The sequence below is a fragment of the Oncorhynchus keta genome, chromosome 25, assembly GCF_023373465.1.
Source record: "Oncorhynchus keta strain PuntledgeMale-10-30-2019 chromosome 25, Oket_V2, whole genome shotgun sequence".
NCBI lineage: Eukaryota > Metazoa > Chordata > Actinopteri > Salmoniformes > Salmonidae > Oncorhynchus > Oncorhynchus keta.
Window position 1 is genome coordinate 7,892,636 of NC_068445.1, and position 17,065 is coordinate 7,909,700.

The following is a 17,065-nucleotide window of genomic DNA, read 5'->3' on the forward strand; positions in this document are numbered from 1 at the left end:
TTAATGGTTCATGATACGCTCCTGACTTTACAGAAGAAGGCCATGTGAAGAATATGGTACCTGTTTGGACAAATTCAGGCTATTCGGTATTTAATAGGTTACATTATGCCTAAATGGCACTGTCTCTTTGATGAGTTAGACAATCCAAAAATAAAATGTAAAAAATCTCGGCAAACGTATAAAATAGTCACTTTATTCTTCACAGGTATCAGTTTTATTTTGTGTTTCTGGGAAGAGTCTGTGGACCGGAGCAGGAAGAATCGAATTTAGTGATTGCTGTAGCTTTAAGAGGTGTGAGTAAAGCCTCAAGCAGTGCTCTCCGGTTCGATATAGCCACATAGAGCTGATGGTCTCTGTGTGAAGGAGCTACGCAAAGGGGACCGGATTCCATGCCAACAACAACAACAACAGCAGCAGCAATGGCAGGTAAGAGAAAACACGACCGTTTAAAACATAACCAAATTATGTGTATATCATGTGCTGAAGATGTAGACGTATGGTAAAATAAATGACATGACACCCTTTCTGATATGTTTTAGAAGCAGAGATGCGTCAGAGGCTACTGTGCACCGTCAAGAAGGAGGTGGGTGTTACCTGACAGCCTGCAACAATGATCGAATCAGAAAAACGAACTATTTGGTTATGAGTTAACTTTCGACATTGCTCAAATAGGCCCGCTCTGACTAGATTGGCTATGTTTTTTTGTTTTTTTCCCCCAGTTATTTACTTTTACAGTAACCATTCACATTTTCGTTTTGTGAGTACAGATTAGCCTACATACTTTAATAGCTGGTAAAATAGCTCTAAATCCACTCATGTGTATTTGCTATCCTTCATTGCAAATAAGATGAACATTGGGACAAGGTGTAATATCTATTTCAAAGTCGACCATATTCTTAGAAGTAATTAAGTGTTTAATTAGGGGTTTAGGGTAGGCTATATAGTATAAATAATATTTGTTATAATATTACAATTATAATATTTTTATAGGGTCCAGTCATGGAACACTAGGCTATAGGGTCCAGTCATGGAAGTCTAGCCTATAGGGTCCAGTCATGGAACTCTAGCCTATAGGGTCCAGTCATGGAACTCTAGGCTATAGGGTCCAGTCATGGAACTCTAGGCTATAGGGTCCAGTCATGGAACTCTAGGCTATAGGGTCCAGTCATGGAACTCTAGGCTATAGGGTCCAGTCATGGAACTCTAGGCTATAGGGTCCAGTCATGGAACTCTAGGCTATAGGGTCCAGTCATGGAACTCTAGGCTATAGGGTCCAGTCATGGAACTCTAGGCTATAGGGTCCAGTCATGGAACTCTAGGCTATAGGGTCCAGTCATGGAACTCTAGGCTATAGGGTCCAGTCATGGAAGTCTAGCCTATAGGGTCCAGTCATGGAACTCTGGCCTATAGGGTCCAGTCATGGAAGTCTAGCCTATAGGGTCCAGTCATGGAACTCTAGCCTATAGGGTCTATTTGTTATTTGAGCCTTCATCAACAGATTGGCCCAAACTCATATGGGTTTTTGTGAAACATAAGGGAAATTGGCTGTTGTTAAACCCATTTATTGTTCATGTTTAACATCAAGTAGAATGTGTGATAATGCAGTCATTCGAGACTCTTAAGCCACGTTCTAATGTCGTAGTGACATCTAATTATGTTACTAACTAAATAAGCTATAGGTATGTTCTATCAATCCATTGAAGAGTTGTTGCATAGAAATCCATGTCATCTTAAAGGTATAGTGCATTTCTTTTGTGTGGATGCTGTAGTTTATTTTTTGACATCCCAAACACGGCTCTTTACCCATGGTTTTTGAATGCAATGCTAACTGACACAATCGGTGTTTACTAGTATTACTACCTTCATCAAAAATGTCTCGACAAGATATTCTGGAAATTAAAAAAATGGAGGAAACAGCAACACCCTAGAGAAGTCTAAAATAAGCTAAAACTGCAACAACAACAAAAAATGATTATCACTTCAATAATAAGGGTTTCTCCTACAGTATTTATATTCTCATCATCGGCATCTTCTTCATCAAATCATTTCAATCTTTCCCAGATGTCTTTAGGTCAGATTGTTAAGCACCACATACTTGGTGTAGTAGGCCGATAATGGATCAAAGAAACACGTTTACTTTCCTCTCCTGTCTTCAGGGGTTCTTTGAGATGTGATTAGTCGGTTTTGTCTATTTATCAGAGGACTCACTCTATCTTTATTGGTGTCATAAAAGGGCGAGACCCGTGTGTCACGCAAACAAAGACATCAAATCAAGTCTGTGTCTGAATGAAGGAAAGATTTCAACTCCCGTCGCTTACTCCTGATCTTCATAAAGGCCTGTCAGCAGCCTTATCAGTAGAGCACATACCCACCTGGTGATTAAAAACCTGCCTGTCTTGAGAGGCCCTACTGAGATTCACTTCCCCCAAGATCCCACATTCATTTCAGCTCCTCAGTGCTCAGCGCTTAAACTGCAGTGGAGCAGAGTGATACAGTGATACAATATGATTATTATTAATATGAAAAAGCACAGACGCCTCTGACCTTGACCTTAGACCTTGAGCACCCTGCAAAAGAGGTTGCTGAAAGCAAATGGACCTTGAATCACTAAAAGTGAGCTGTTAAAAGCTTTTTTTTTAGTAGCTATTGAAGACAGGCAGTGGCCAACTGTTGAGCTTTTAGCATCATGAACGTTCAGCTACTAGGCTACATGCATCAGAAGAAAAAAATGGAATAGAAAGTAGTCTGTATGTAGACTTTGTTCTACAAGTCAAGTCTAGTGCGATGTCTGTAATCTGCCTTTGAGTCACAGCCTTAACTAGCTAGCTACATTGGTAACACTATATATTAAGGTCCCTTAATGAATTATTTATAAACAGTAATGTAAAGAGTTTACTTACCATTTATTAATCATTATTCCTACATTTGTAAAAGTCTCTATAAGTAATCTCTAAATAGTCTCTAGGCTAGCTGATACTAATGCGGCCCATTGGATTCCATGAAAATGTGACACCTAGTGTCACTACTTCCGCCGAAGTCGGTCCCTCTCCTTGTCCGGGCGTGTTCGGTGGTCAACGTCACCGACCTTCTAGCCATCACTGATCCATTTTTCATTTTCCATTGGTTTTGTCTTGTCTTCCTTCACACCTGGTTTCATCAATTACATGTTAATTACATTCAATTACATGTTGTGTATTTAACCTTCTGTTTCCCCTCATGTCCTTGTCAGGGATTGTTTTGTTTGTATGTGATGTGCTATTTAGTGTTGGGTTTTGTACCCACTTTGTTATTTTGTACATTTTGGTTGTTTTGGAGTTTTGTACATTTTGGTTGTTTATTAAACAACTCCGTTTGTACCAAGTTCGTTCTCCTGCGCCTGACTTCCCTGCCACCAACACGCACCCCTTACACCTAGCTTTGGGGTGAGTTGCTGCCGGATGCTTTAGCATTAGCTAGCATAGCATGCTGACGAAAAAGGCAGCTTAGTTAAAATTGTCTTTATAAGACTTTAAAATGTATTTTACACCTTGTCCCAATGTTCATCTTATTTGCAATGATGGATAGCAAATACACATGAGTGGTTGTAGTGCTATTTTACCAGCTATTAAAGTATGTAGGCTAATCTGTACTCACAAAATGAAAATGTGAATAATGCTGAAAAAGGCAGTTCAATTAAAATAGTGTTTATAAATGCGTAAATAACATTTTACAAATGTATGAACAATTATCAACAAATGGGAAGTAACCTCTTTATCGATGGTTTATTAAGAGACCTTAATAAAAAGTGTTACCACTACATCGGCTAACCTTTTTACAAGTAGCAAGCTGCCAAACTAAGGATATCACCCACAAATGAGATCTATGTGCAGCACCAGTCAGGATCCGATCGTGAACGTTCGCCTGGACATGATTTGTTGTACTCTATGCTCTGTTTGTGTTAGTTCGTCCTTTCTCTCCTGTGTTAGCTTGGATACGGCTTGTCTAATGACGTGGCAGTGATGTGACGTGGCTACGTGCCACTTTGTACAATGTACACCTGGGTCTAGGCCAGAACATTATGCTTGTGGGGTTCATTGAAGGAAGCATGTGAATAGCCTATACCGGACGTATCTGGGGCTCTCGCTCTCTTTCCCTCGCTCTCCCTCCCCCTCTCCTACACACACACACCTGTGTTTACATAAGGTGAGAGGAGGAGTAGGGCACAGTGGGCAACAGCTCACCTTTCATTTGCTTTTCTGTATCAGACACCTTTTTTTGCCTGGCTTCTTACTTAGGATAAGGTTTCAGCAAGGTCGTAACCAATATATCGCATAATTATGATGCCCAGTCTCAGGGAAACCTCTCGCTGTGTCTCCAGGCTAATAGATGTTTTTCATGGTCTCAAATCACACATGAATGGAAGACATTGTAGACAATCATATTATTACCTGGGTGCACAGAGACGCAACACAAATAACAGGAAAGGAAAGCCTCTGTTGTCATTAATGAGGTGGTAATGAATGTGTTATCAAGCTTTGTGAATAAATGGTGGTTATTACCATTCTTGGCAACTGAATTACATACTACAAATTATAATTATACATGAGTAACATTTTGAAACGTACCCAACAATGCATCCATTTTTGATTATGAAATGCTGTGTTTAAACTGTCCATATTTAGCAAAGGAGACTGAAAATAGCAAGGGAAATCGTTGAGGCCTTACAAGGTTCTTTGTTTGCTTCCAGTAGTTGGGAACTTACTTCAAGACATTTTGCAACAGGGTGTTTTGAATATTGAACTACCTTTTTTAACCAAGGCATTTCAATGTGAATTCATCTTGCCTCAAGTCTGTCACTTCTCAGTATTTGATTTTGGTGTACGAGTCATTCACTCACTCTAATAATGCACAGTAGGAACTGTGAACAGATGATTTAAGCCAACGGCTTGGCTTACATAATTGCGCTAGTTGTTTTTCACTGTAACAGCCCATGGGGATGGGGAAAGGTGTATGGGCCTTGGTCTGTCTTCCCTCTTTTTCCGATTGTGGCTGTGTAGCAGGAGTTAATGGGAAGACTGTGTAAATAGACTCTATCCAGGCCCCCTTATGCAGTAGTGGAGGCTTGCCAGGTTTGATGATTTTATCCTCACTGTGACAGCAGAGATGAAGAGTGCTACTTGAAAGAGAATGACACCAGCACTTGCTGTTGCAGAACACGACAGTAAAGATTCATATTGTGCATGGAAGGGATCTTGTTCTTTGGGCAATTAACAAGTTACCTATTAGCTGTCAAAAGTATTACTGCTCATAGGGGGCACCAAATATATTTAGCCTAAACAAGAGAAATGGAAGAGAAGTGTACTCTAGCGTCAAAAGTGCAAATAAGGTTAAAAGTTTTTGGGAACTAGATTAATGTACACAGTTTCAAGGGGCCAACATATTTATTGTTATAGAATTAAACACAGTCAGTATTACATGCTGATCAGACAGGACAAGTCGCGTGCACGAGTGTCGCAAAATACATTTAGAAATCCATGTGATTCAATTATTGCACCCACACTGCTCGTGTGCGCCAAAGAGCGTCTGCATTGCCAAGGGCTAAAATAGAAGTCCTTTCTATTTCTGACGCAGATCGCGCGGCAAGTCCTGCCTCTCCCATCTCCTCATTGGTTTATAGAAGCAGATACCCACATGCCATCTCCTCACTGGTTATACCCAAATGGGTGATTGAAATATGAAGTGTTTTGCCGGTTGTCGTGGTAATACTATGAAAGTGTAGATGCCAATCACCATATAAGTTCAAATATGAAAAGGCCTGGAAGCAGGACAGATGACTAGAAATGATTCGGTTGGCCGTTTTATGTGTGGATTCATTGTCAGAGTAGAGGACCTTGTGCATTTCAGGTAAAATAACAACTCAATGTTTATATCCCAGGACAAATTAGCTAGCAACAGCAAGGTAGCTAAATAGGACAAATTAGCTAGCAAGTGCAAGCTAACTAGCTAAATTGCCATACATGTTTAATGCTTTTCGACTTGTCCCCAAATGAATGTCATTGGTTCAGAGTTTGTTTTAATATTTTAACCTGCGTGTTGTGATCGCGTTTGGTGTAGGGGGACATAGCACGATGGCGCACGCACACAGACAGTTTGGGTTCTGTGTTAGAGGTCGAACGATTACGATTTTTCAGCGCCGATACCGATTATTGGAGGACCAAATAAAGCTGATGCCAATTTTTTATTTGTAATAATGACAATACTGAATGAACACTTTCATTTTAACTTAATATAATACATCAATAAAATCAATTTAGCCTCAAATAAATAATGAAACATGTTCTATTTGGTTGAAATAATGCAAAAACAAAGTGTTGGAGAAGAAAGTAAAAGTGCAATATGTGCCATGTAAAAAAGCTCATGTTTAAGCTCCTTGCTCAGAACATGATAACATATGAAAGCTGGTGGTTCCTTTTAACATGAGTCTTCAATATTCCCAGGTAAGAAGTTTTAGGTTGTAGTTATTATAGAAATTATAGGACTATTTCTCTCTATACCATTTGTATTTCATATACCTTTGACTATTGGATGTTCTTATAGGCACTATAGTATTGCCAGTGTAACAATACAGCTTCCGTCCCTCTCCTCGCCCCTACCTGGGCTCAAACCAGGAACACATCGACAACAGCCACCCTCGAAGCATCGTTACCCATCGCTCCACAAAAGCCGCGGCCCTTGCAGTGCAAGGGGAACAACTACTTCAAGGTCTCAGACCGAGTGACGTCACTGATTGAAACGCTGTTAGCACGCACCCCGCTAACTAGCTCGCCATTTCACATCGGTTATACCAGCCTAATTTCGGGAGTTGATAGGCTTGAAGTCATAAACAGCTCAATGCTTGAAGCACATCGAAGAGCTGCTGGCAAACGCACAAAAGTGCTGTTTGAATGAATGCTTACGAGTCTGCTGCAGCCTGCCACCGCTGTCAGACTGCTCTATCAAATATTAAATCATAGACTTAATTATAACATAATAAACACAGAAATACGAGCCTTAGGTGATTAATATGGTCAAATCCAGAAACGATCATTTAGAAAACAAAAAGTTTATTCTTTCAGTGAAATACGGAACCGTTACGTATTTTATCTAACGGGTGGCATCCCTAAGTCTAAATATTGCTGTTACATTGCACAACCTTCAATGTTATGTCATAATTATGTACAATTCTGGGAAAATAATTACTGTCTTTGTTATTAATAAATGGTCTTCACACAGTTCGCAGCGTGCTAGGCGGCCCAAACTGCTGCATATACACTGACTCTGTTTGCACGGAACGCAAGAGAAGTGACTAGTTAAAAGAATGTTAGCAGGCAATCTTAACTAAATATGCAGGTTTAAAAAATATATACTTGTGTATTGATTTTAAGACAGGCATTGATGTTTATGGTTTGGTACCCAATTGGTGCAACGACAGTGCTTTTTTCGCGAATGCGCTTGTTAAATCATCACCCGTTTGGCGAAGTAGGCTGTGATTCGATGAGAAATTAACAGGCACCGCATCAATTGTATGCAACGCAGGACAAACTAGATAAACTAGTAATATCATCAACCATGTGTAGTTAACTAGTGATTATGTTAAGATTAATTGTTTTTTACCTGCTAGCTAGCAACTTACCTTGGCTTCTTGCTGCACTTGCGTAACAGGTAGTCAGCTTGCCACGCAGTCTCCTTGTGGAGTGCAATGTAATCGGCCACAATCGGTGTCCAAAAATGCTGATCACCGATTGTTATGAAAACTTGAAATCGGCCCTAATCAATCGGCCATTCCGATTAATTGGTCGACCTTTAGTCAGTATCCCTCCACCTAACTGGTTCCTATGCTGATGAAGGGAAATGCGAACCAATGATCATGCATAATACCAGTCATCTGTTTTTCTCATTGATTAATTGGCTTGTTGACGTTCTCTGTCACTGTTGCCTCAGTCCCCACCAGCTACACTATCTCTCAGATAGCTGGTGGGGACTGAGGCAACAGAATGACACGTGCCGTCGCCATAGAAACCTGCAGGTCGTCGGCTAATACAGCTCACCAGTTAGATTCTGTGATGACTGAATAGGATCCAGATTCTGACTGATGATGGGATAGAATCAGTAATGCCTGAGAGAAGTGATGTTACCCCAGTTTGCACATTTACTTTAGCTGCCAACCAATCAATGCACATTTGCTGTGCCCCATTGTATTTCAGTGGTTTGATTTTGTTTTTTGGTAAAGATTCACATTAACACATCCATGTATTACACATCTATAAGCATTTCATCAATGAACAAGACATTATAGCTGCATACATACAGCATTATTAAAGCTTAATGAATGTATTTCATAGCATGTTGGTATCCATAAATAATAGATGATTAATAGAGGAAGCAAATTCTGCTTGATAACGTGATGTTATAAAGAAATGTTTTACACTGAACAAAAATATAAACGTAACATGTACAGTGTAGGTGTTGTTCACATGTTTCATGAGTTGAAGTAAAAGATCCCAGAAATGGTCCATATGCATAAAAAGCTTATTTCTCTCAAATGCCAAGATAATCCATCCACCTGACAGGTGTAGCATATCAAAATGCAGATTAAACTGCATGATCATTACACGCTGTATGTCTCTCTCAAATGTCAATATGCCTTGTATACTGTTGTTCAGGTTAGTTATCATTGTTTTAGTTTACAATGGAGCCCCTAGTTCCACTCTTCATACCCCTGATACCTCCTTTGTCCCACCTCCCACACATGCGGTGACCTCACCCATTACAACCAGCATGTCCAGAGATACAACCTCTCTCATCATCACCCAGTGCCTGGGCTTACCTCCGCTGACCCACCCCCCACCATACCCCTGTCTGCGCATTATGCCCTGAATATATTCTACCATGCCCAGAAATCTGCTCCTTTTATTCTCTGTCCCCAACGCTCTAGGCGACCAGTTGATAGCCTTTAGCCGCACCCTCATACTACTCCTCCTCTGTTCCGCGGGTGATGTGGAGGTAAACCCAGGACCTGCATGTCCCCAGGCACCCTCATTTGTTGACTTCTGTGATCGAAAAAGCCTTGGTTTCATGCATGTCAACATCAGAAGCCTCCTCCCTAAGTTTGTTTTACTCACTGCTTTAGCACACTCTGCTAACCCTGATGTCCTTGCCGTGTCTGAATCCTGGCTCAGGAAGGCCACCAAAAATTCTGAGATTTCCATACCCAACTATAACATTTTCCGTCAAGATAGAACTGCCAAAGGGGGGGGAGCTGCAGTCTACTGCAGAGATAGCCTGCAAAGTAATGTCATACTTTCCAGGTCCATACCCAAACAGTTCGAACTACTAATTTTAAAAATGACTCTCTCCAGAAATAAGTCTCTCACTGTTGCCGCCTGCTACCGACCCCCCTCAGCTCCCAGCTGTGCCCTGGACACCATTTGTGAATTGATCGCCCCCCCATCTAGCTTCAGAGTTTGTTCTGTTAGGTGACCTAAACTGGGATATGCTTAACACCCCGACAGTCCTACAATCTAAGCTAGATGCCCTCAATCTCACACAAATCATCAAGGAACCCACCAGGTACAACCCTAAATCTGTAAACAAGGGCACCCTCATAGACGTCATCCTGACCAACTGGCCCTCCAAATACACCTCCGCTGTCTTCAAACAGGATCTCAGTGATCACTGCCTCATTGCCTGTATCCGCTACGGAGCCGCAGTCAAACGACCCCTAAAACACTTCTGTGAGCAGGCCTTTCTAATCGACCTGGCCCGGGTATCCTGGAAGGACATTTACCTCATCCTGTCAGTTGAGGATGCCTGGTCATTCTTTAAAAGTAACTTCCTCACCATTTTAGAGAAGCATGCTCCGTTCAAAAAATGCAGAACTAAGAACAGATATAGCCCTTGGTTCACTCCAGACCTGACTGCCCTCGACCAGCACAAAAACATCCTGTGGCGGACTGCAATAGCATCGAATAGTCCCCGCATATGCAACTGTTCAGGGAGGTCAGGAACCAATACACACAGTCAGTCAGGAAAGCTAAGGCCAGCTTCTTCAGGCAGAAATTTGCATCCTGTAGCTCCAACTCCAAAAAGTTCTGGGACACTGTGAAATCCATGGAGAACAAGAGCACCTCCTCCCAGCTGCCCACTGCACTGAGGCTAGGTAACACGGTCACCACCGATAAATCCATGATTATCGAAAACTTCAACAAGCATTTCTCAACGGCTGGCCATGCCTTCCGCCTGGCTACTCCAACCTCGGCCAACAGCTCCCCCCGCACAGCTACTCGCCCAAGCCTCTCCAGGTTCTCCTTTACCCAAATCCAGATAGCAGATGTTCTGAAAGAGCTGCAAAACCTGGACCCGTACAAATCAGCTGGGCTTGACAATCTGGAACCTCTATTTCTGAAACTATCCGCCGCCATTGTCGCAACCCCTGTTACCAGCCTGTTCAACCTCTCTTTCATATCGTCTGAGATCCCCAAGGATTGGAAAGCTGCCGCAGTCATCCCCCTCTTCAAAGGGGGAGACACCCTGGACCCAAACTGTTACGGACCTATATCCATCCTGCCCTGCCTATCTAAGGTCTTCGAAAGCCAAGTCAAGCCAGGTCACTGACCATCTCGAATCCCACCGTACCTTCTCCGCTGTGCAATCTGGTTTCCGAGCCGGTCACGGGTGCACCTCTGCCACGCTCAAGGTACTAAACGATATCATAACCGCCATCGATAAAAGACAGTACTGTGCAGCTGTCTTCATCGACCTTGCCAAGGCTTTCGACTCTGTCAATCACCATATTCTTATCGGCAGACTCAGTAGCCTCAGTTTTTCTGATGACTGCCTTGCCTGGTTCACCAACTACTTTGCAGACAGAGTTCAGTGTGTCAAATCGGAGGGCATGCTGTCCGGTCCTCTGACAGTCTATGGGGGTGCCACAGGGTTCAATTCTCGGGCCGACTCTTTTCTCTGTGTATATCAACGATGTTGCTCTTGCTGCGGGCGATTCCCTGATCCACCTCTACGCAGACGACACCATTCTATATACTTCCGTCCTTGGACACTGTGCTATCTAACCTCCAAACAAGCTTCAATGCCATACAACACTCCTTCCGTGGCCTCCAACTGCTCTTAAATGCTAGTAAAACCAAATGCATGCTTTTCAACCGTTCGCTGCCTGCACCCGCACGCCCGACTAGCATCACCACCCTGGATGGTTCCGACCTTGAATATGTGGACATCTATAAGTACCTAGGTGTCTGGCTAGACTGTAAACTCTCCTTCCAGACTCATATCAAACATCTCCAATCGAAAATCAAATCTAGAGTCGGCTTTCTATTCCGCAACAAAGCCTCCTTTACTCACGCCTCCAAACTTACCCTAGTAAAACTGACTATCCTACCGATCCTCGACTTCGGCGATGTCATCTACAAAATAGCTTCCAACACTCTACTCAGCAAACTGGATGCAGTTTATCACAGTGCCATCCGTCACTAAAGCACCTTATACCACCCACCACTGCGACCTGTATGCTCTAGTCGGCTGGCCCTCGCTACATATTCGTCGCCAGACCCACTGGCTCCAGGTCATCTACAAGTCCATGCTAGGTAAAGCTCCGCCTTATCTCAGTTCACTGGTCACGATGGCAACACCCGTAGCAGGCGCTCCAGCAGGTGTATCTCACTGATCATCCCTAAAGCCAACACCTCATTTGGCTGCCTTTCGTTCCAGTTCTCTGCTGCCTGTGACTGGAACGAATTGCAAAAATCGCTGAAGTTGGAGACTTTTATCTCCCTCACCAACTTCAAACATCTGCTATCTGAGCAGCTAACCGATCGCTGCAGCTGTACATAGTCTATCGGTAAATAGCCCACACATTTTTACCTACCTCATCCCCATACTCTTTTTATTTATTTACTTTTCTGCTCTTTTGCACACCAATATCTCTACCTGTACATGACCATCTGATCAGTTATCACTCCAGTGTTAGTCTGCAAAATTGTAATTATTCACCTACCTCCTCATGCCTTTTGCACACAATGTATATAGACTCTTTTTTTCTACTGTGTTATTGACTTGTTAATTGTTTACTCCATGTGTAACTCTGTGTTGTCTGTTCACACTGCTATGCTTTATCTTGGCCAGGTCGCAGTTGCAATAGAGAACTTGTTCTCAACTATCCTACCTGGTTAAATAAAGGTGAAATAAATAAATAAAAATAAACACAGGTGCACCTTGTACTGGGGACAATAAAAGGCCACTCTAAAATGTGCTGTTTTGTCACACAACACAATGCCACAGATGTCTCAAGTTTTGAGGGAGCGTGCGATTGGCGTGCTGAATGCAGGAATGTCCACCAAAGCTTTTGCCAAATAACTGAATATTAATTTCTCTACCATAAACCGCTTCCAACCCCATTAGAGAATGTGGCAGTATGTCCAACCTGCCTCCCAACTGCACACCACGTGTATTGCGTCATGTTTGTGAGCGGATGTCAATGTTGTGAACAGAGTGCCCCATGGTGGCGGTGGGCTTATGGAATGGGTAGGCATAATCTATGTTTATGGAATGGGTAGGCATAATCTATGGACAACGAACACAATTGTTTTTCATCGATGGCAATTTTAATAAACAGAGACACCTTGACGAGATCCTGAGGCCCATTGTGAGGCATGTCGTTATTCCCAGTCATATGAAATCCATAGATTAGGGCCTAATGAATATATTTCAATTGACTGATTTTCTTATGTAAACTGTAACTCTGTAAAACCATAGAAATTGTTGCATGTTGCATTTATATTTTTGCTCAGTATACTGTACATTACAATGTAGGTCTAGATTTTACATTTAATGTCCAGTTAGAGCTGACATTTGTGAGTGCCTCCCTGCTGGGAGGAAGAGTTTCCGAGGCTGTGGCGGCTGTGAACCTTTTGTAGTAAGACGCAAGTGAGAGAAACAAGAGTAAGCCTTCATTTAAATAAATCACAACATGTATTCCCATTGGTGAGAAGAGAGCAAGGTAATTATTGCCCAGGTATGCCCATAGGTTGTTTAGCATGCGTGATAAAGTTGCATTATTCAGCTGCTGTTCATTGGCCATAGAGTAATACGTGACTGACATTCTACACGTGGCTAAGGACTTGTCAACATCAGATATTACTATATACCGGTATTGATGCACGGACTGGTTTGGGTTTTTGCTTTACCTTCTATAATGGTATTTTAATGTTTGGTTTGTTAAATGTGGTATGCCGTGTGTAACGTCAATTTGTATAGCGTACTCCGCCACTTGAGTCATCTCTCTCCATGTTGCTTTCCACACAGACCTAGGCCCGCCCCCTGTCACTCAAGGAAAGCATTTGTTGTTGCTCGACCATGAGACACTTGAGTTCAGTCTGCGTGGTTAATGCAGCACATGCAACAATGTTGATGACAACGATGCTGTTTCAACTTTGCTTCTTGATATAAATCCACAAGCGTTCTATAATTACACTATTCGTTTCTTTCTGCAAACAGCTAGTTTGTCTTTTCTTAGAAAGTTGTGGCTAAGCCGTGTTCGCCACTAATGCCACTAATGCGGATCGCTAGCTAGGCAAACATAGCTATACAGCTATACCAGTGATGGTGTAGGCCGAAATCAGCATGTTTTTTGTGCAACAGTTCTAAATCAAAGAGGAATAGGTAAAGCATGAATATGTGCCCTACATGAAGGGGCTAAGAGAACGCATTTAATGTAGCCAAAGATAGGGCTCCCTAGGAAACACTGACCAAGACTTTGGTTCCTATTACCCTGTCACAATAACTCCTCCATGGCATTTTAATTAATTGTCATGACAAACAACATTTTATTAAAAGTGCCCAATATTATCATCTAACTAGTTAAATAAAGGTTACATTTAAAATAAATACAAATATGAATTAGAATATTCATTAATTTCCCATGATTCTAACAGTTCACCTCATTGTTTTGATCTAAGTTGTAATTGCAACATGTAGTTAAAAATAAACCCTGGATTTTTTTGCCCTTATCATACAGCCTTATGTGTCCGTGTGGAAATGATCTGAAATGAGTGCAGAAGTTAATGCAAATGCCGAAAGTTATTTTTGGTTGAAGTTGAATTGAACAGTATAAAACAATCAGAATGGAGAGGGACCCATTGAAAACACATAGAATGTAGGGTCACACACTACTCATAGAAAATGTGTAACTTTTATTATTCAAAAACATAAAATACCGTCTTATACCGTCAAAACAATTTCAAATGTGTGTGCACATGGAGAGGAAACCATGTGAATATGTTATTATTTTGACCTTTATTTAACTAGGCAAGTCAGTTAAGAACAAATTCTTATTTACAATGATGGCCTAAGAACAGTGGGTTTAACTGCCTTGTTCAGGGGCAGAACTACATATTTTTACCTTGTCAGCTCGGGGATTCGATCTAGGAACCTACTGGCCCAACGCTCTAACCACTAGGCTATCTGCCGCCCCATAACCGACCGTCATGCGGTCGTTTATTACGGGAGCAAGCCATTTAGACCGCCTTACCGATTGAACCAACATGATTTAGATTTCAATCGAGGACAGGCGAACTGAATGAACAACAAAGGCCAAATTAAAGTATAAACATTTTGGTACAATTGTTTGGGGAGGGTCCTCATCTCCGAGGGATTATCCTCGGAGTCAGATGTTGTGATGCTGGTAGCCCTGTGCGAGGCAGCTGGCATCGAAACACCCCCAGAAAGAATGTGAGTTACTCACCAGGGAGAAGGGACAAGCCATGCAACATTTTAACCAGGGAGATGGGACACGTCCCAAGCAACGACTGGCTCTAGAAATTGGAAACAAATGTATTAATTATTTGGAAAAGAGATCCCATGCAAAGAATGAGTGCCAGAATTGAACATCTGCTGATGTGTTTAGATGAAATGCAGGTCTGCTTGTACATAGAACCTAACCAAATGCTATGTAGATGCAAGTAGAACCTAACCATGTATGTGGTAATGTGATTTGAATAGATAAATTAATTATGATGACGCATGGCCTGCTGAGCACCAGAATCTTAGTTTCATCTGCATCTACTTCTACGTAGAAACCGACTGAATGCTACGTCTGCTCGTACCTAGAATCCAACCACACATGCTGTAATGCGAGGAGGTAGGGACACATGTCAATGCAGGCATGTAGAGTGCCTAACATTGTTCAATTTGAGAATGTGTAATAATGATTAACCACCTTTTCATTTACTATTACAATAATCACAAACATTTGTAATTGCATACTCAACAACTGTGGCTACGGAATGAGAATTATATGAACGAAGCAATAATGAATGACCAACAACTCTATATGCATGATTAATTATTATTCACATGAAATGACAAACTATCCAATAACTATAATTTGAGGTATCGTGGAGCCATTATGAAGTTTATTAATTGAGCCTAACAAATGAACGGTAGGCAGAGGACAACCAATCAACCTACGGTAGTTGTTGGAGAGTGAGTGTACATAGTCTACACCAGGTATCATTTGTCTTGAGTGTATGGTCAGGGGTCCGGAACAGAATTACAAATAATTTATAGGCTGCCAAAACATATAAACTCAGCAGAAAAAGAAATGTCCCTTTTTCAGGACCCTGTCTTTCAAAGATAATTCGTAAAAATGCAATAAAGTGGTGACTGTGGGACCAGCCGTTGTTAGCTGGGTAGGATGTGATTAGGGTTCTTAGTGCGTATGTAATTGGGGGGCCAGAGCAGCGAACAGTTTTGACTGGGCTGAGCGGGAACTGTACTTCCTCAGTGGTAGGGAGTAGGGAGGCGAGCAGGCCAGAGGTGGATGAACGCAGTGCCCTTGTTTGAGTGTAGGGCCTGATCAGAGCCTGGAGGTACTGAGGTGCCGTTCCCCTCACAGCTCCGTAGGCAAGCACCATGGTCTTGTAGCGGATGCGAGCTTCAACTGGAAGCCAGTGGAGAGAGCGGAGGAGCGGGGTGACGTGAGAGAACTTGGGAAGGTTGAACACCAGACGGGCTGCGGCGTTCTGGATGAGTTGTAGGGGTTTAATGGCACAGGCAGGGAGCCCAGCCAACAGCGAGTTGCAGTAGTCCAGACGGGAGATGACAAGTGCCTGGATTAGGACCTGCGCCGCTTCCTGTGTGAGGCAGGGTCGTACTCTGCGGATGTTGTAGAGCATGAACCTACAGGAACGGGCCACCGCCTTGATGTTAGTTGAGAACGACAGGGTGTTGTCCAGGATCACGCCAATGTTCTTAGCGCTCTGGGAGGAGGACACAATGGAGTTGTCAACCGTGATGGCGAGATCATGGAACGGGCAGTCCTTCCCCGGGAGGAAGAGCAGCTCCGTCTTGCCGAGGTTCAGCTTGAGGTGGTGATCCGTCATCCACACTGATATGTCTGCCAGACATGTAGAGATGCGATTCGCCACCTGGTCATCAGAAGGGGGAAAGGAGAAGATTAATTGTGTGTCGTCTGCATAGCAATGATAGGAGAGACCATGTGAGGTTATGACAGAGCCAAGTGACTTGGTGTATAGCGAGAATAGGAGAGGGCCTAGAACAGAGCCCTGGGGACACCAGTGGTGAGAGCACGTGGTGAGGAGACAGATTCTCGCCACGCCACCTGGTAGGAGCGACCTGTCAGGTAGGACGCAACCAAGCGTGGGCCGCGCCGGAGATGCCCAACTCGGAGAGGGTGGAGAGGAGGATCTGATGGTTCACAGTATCGAAGGCAGCCGATAGGTCTAGAAGGATGAGAGCAGAGGAGAGAGAGTTAGCTTTAGCGGTGCGGAGCGCCTCCGTGATACAGAGAAGAGCAGTCTCAGTTGAATGACTAGTCTTGAAACCTGACTGATTTGGATCAAGAAGGTCATTCAGAGAGAGATAGCGGGAGAGCTGGCCAAGGACGGCACGTTCAAGAGTTTTGGAGAGAAAAGAAAGAAGGGATACTGGTCTGTAGTTGTTGACATCGGAGGGATTGAGTGTAGGTTTTTTCAGAAGGGGTGCAACTCTCGCTCTCTTGAGGACGGAAGGGACG

General features: G+C 42.8%; 1 protein-coding gene across 3 annotated transcripts in view; it reads left to right on the top strand.

Annotated features, from left to right (window-relative positions):
• Window positions 1-283: 283 nt before the first annotated feature.
• The window catches only part of LOC118358072 (small G protein signaling modulator 1-like), a 101,288-nt gene continuing 84,506 nt past the window's right edge, over window positions 284-17,065 (top strand). For all 3 annotated transcript variants that reach the window (XR_008078806.1, XM_035735501.2, XM_052478572.1), the window contains exons 1-2: window positions 284-426; window positions 540-583. Coding sequence is in view for 2 of the 3 variants with exons in the window: in XM_035735501.2 (XP_035591394.2) it covers window positions 390-426; window positions 540-583 (81 nt within the window). In the remaining variant the exon portion in view is untranslated. The remainder of the gene's footprint in view (window positions 427-539; window positions 584-17,065) is intronic.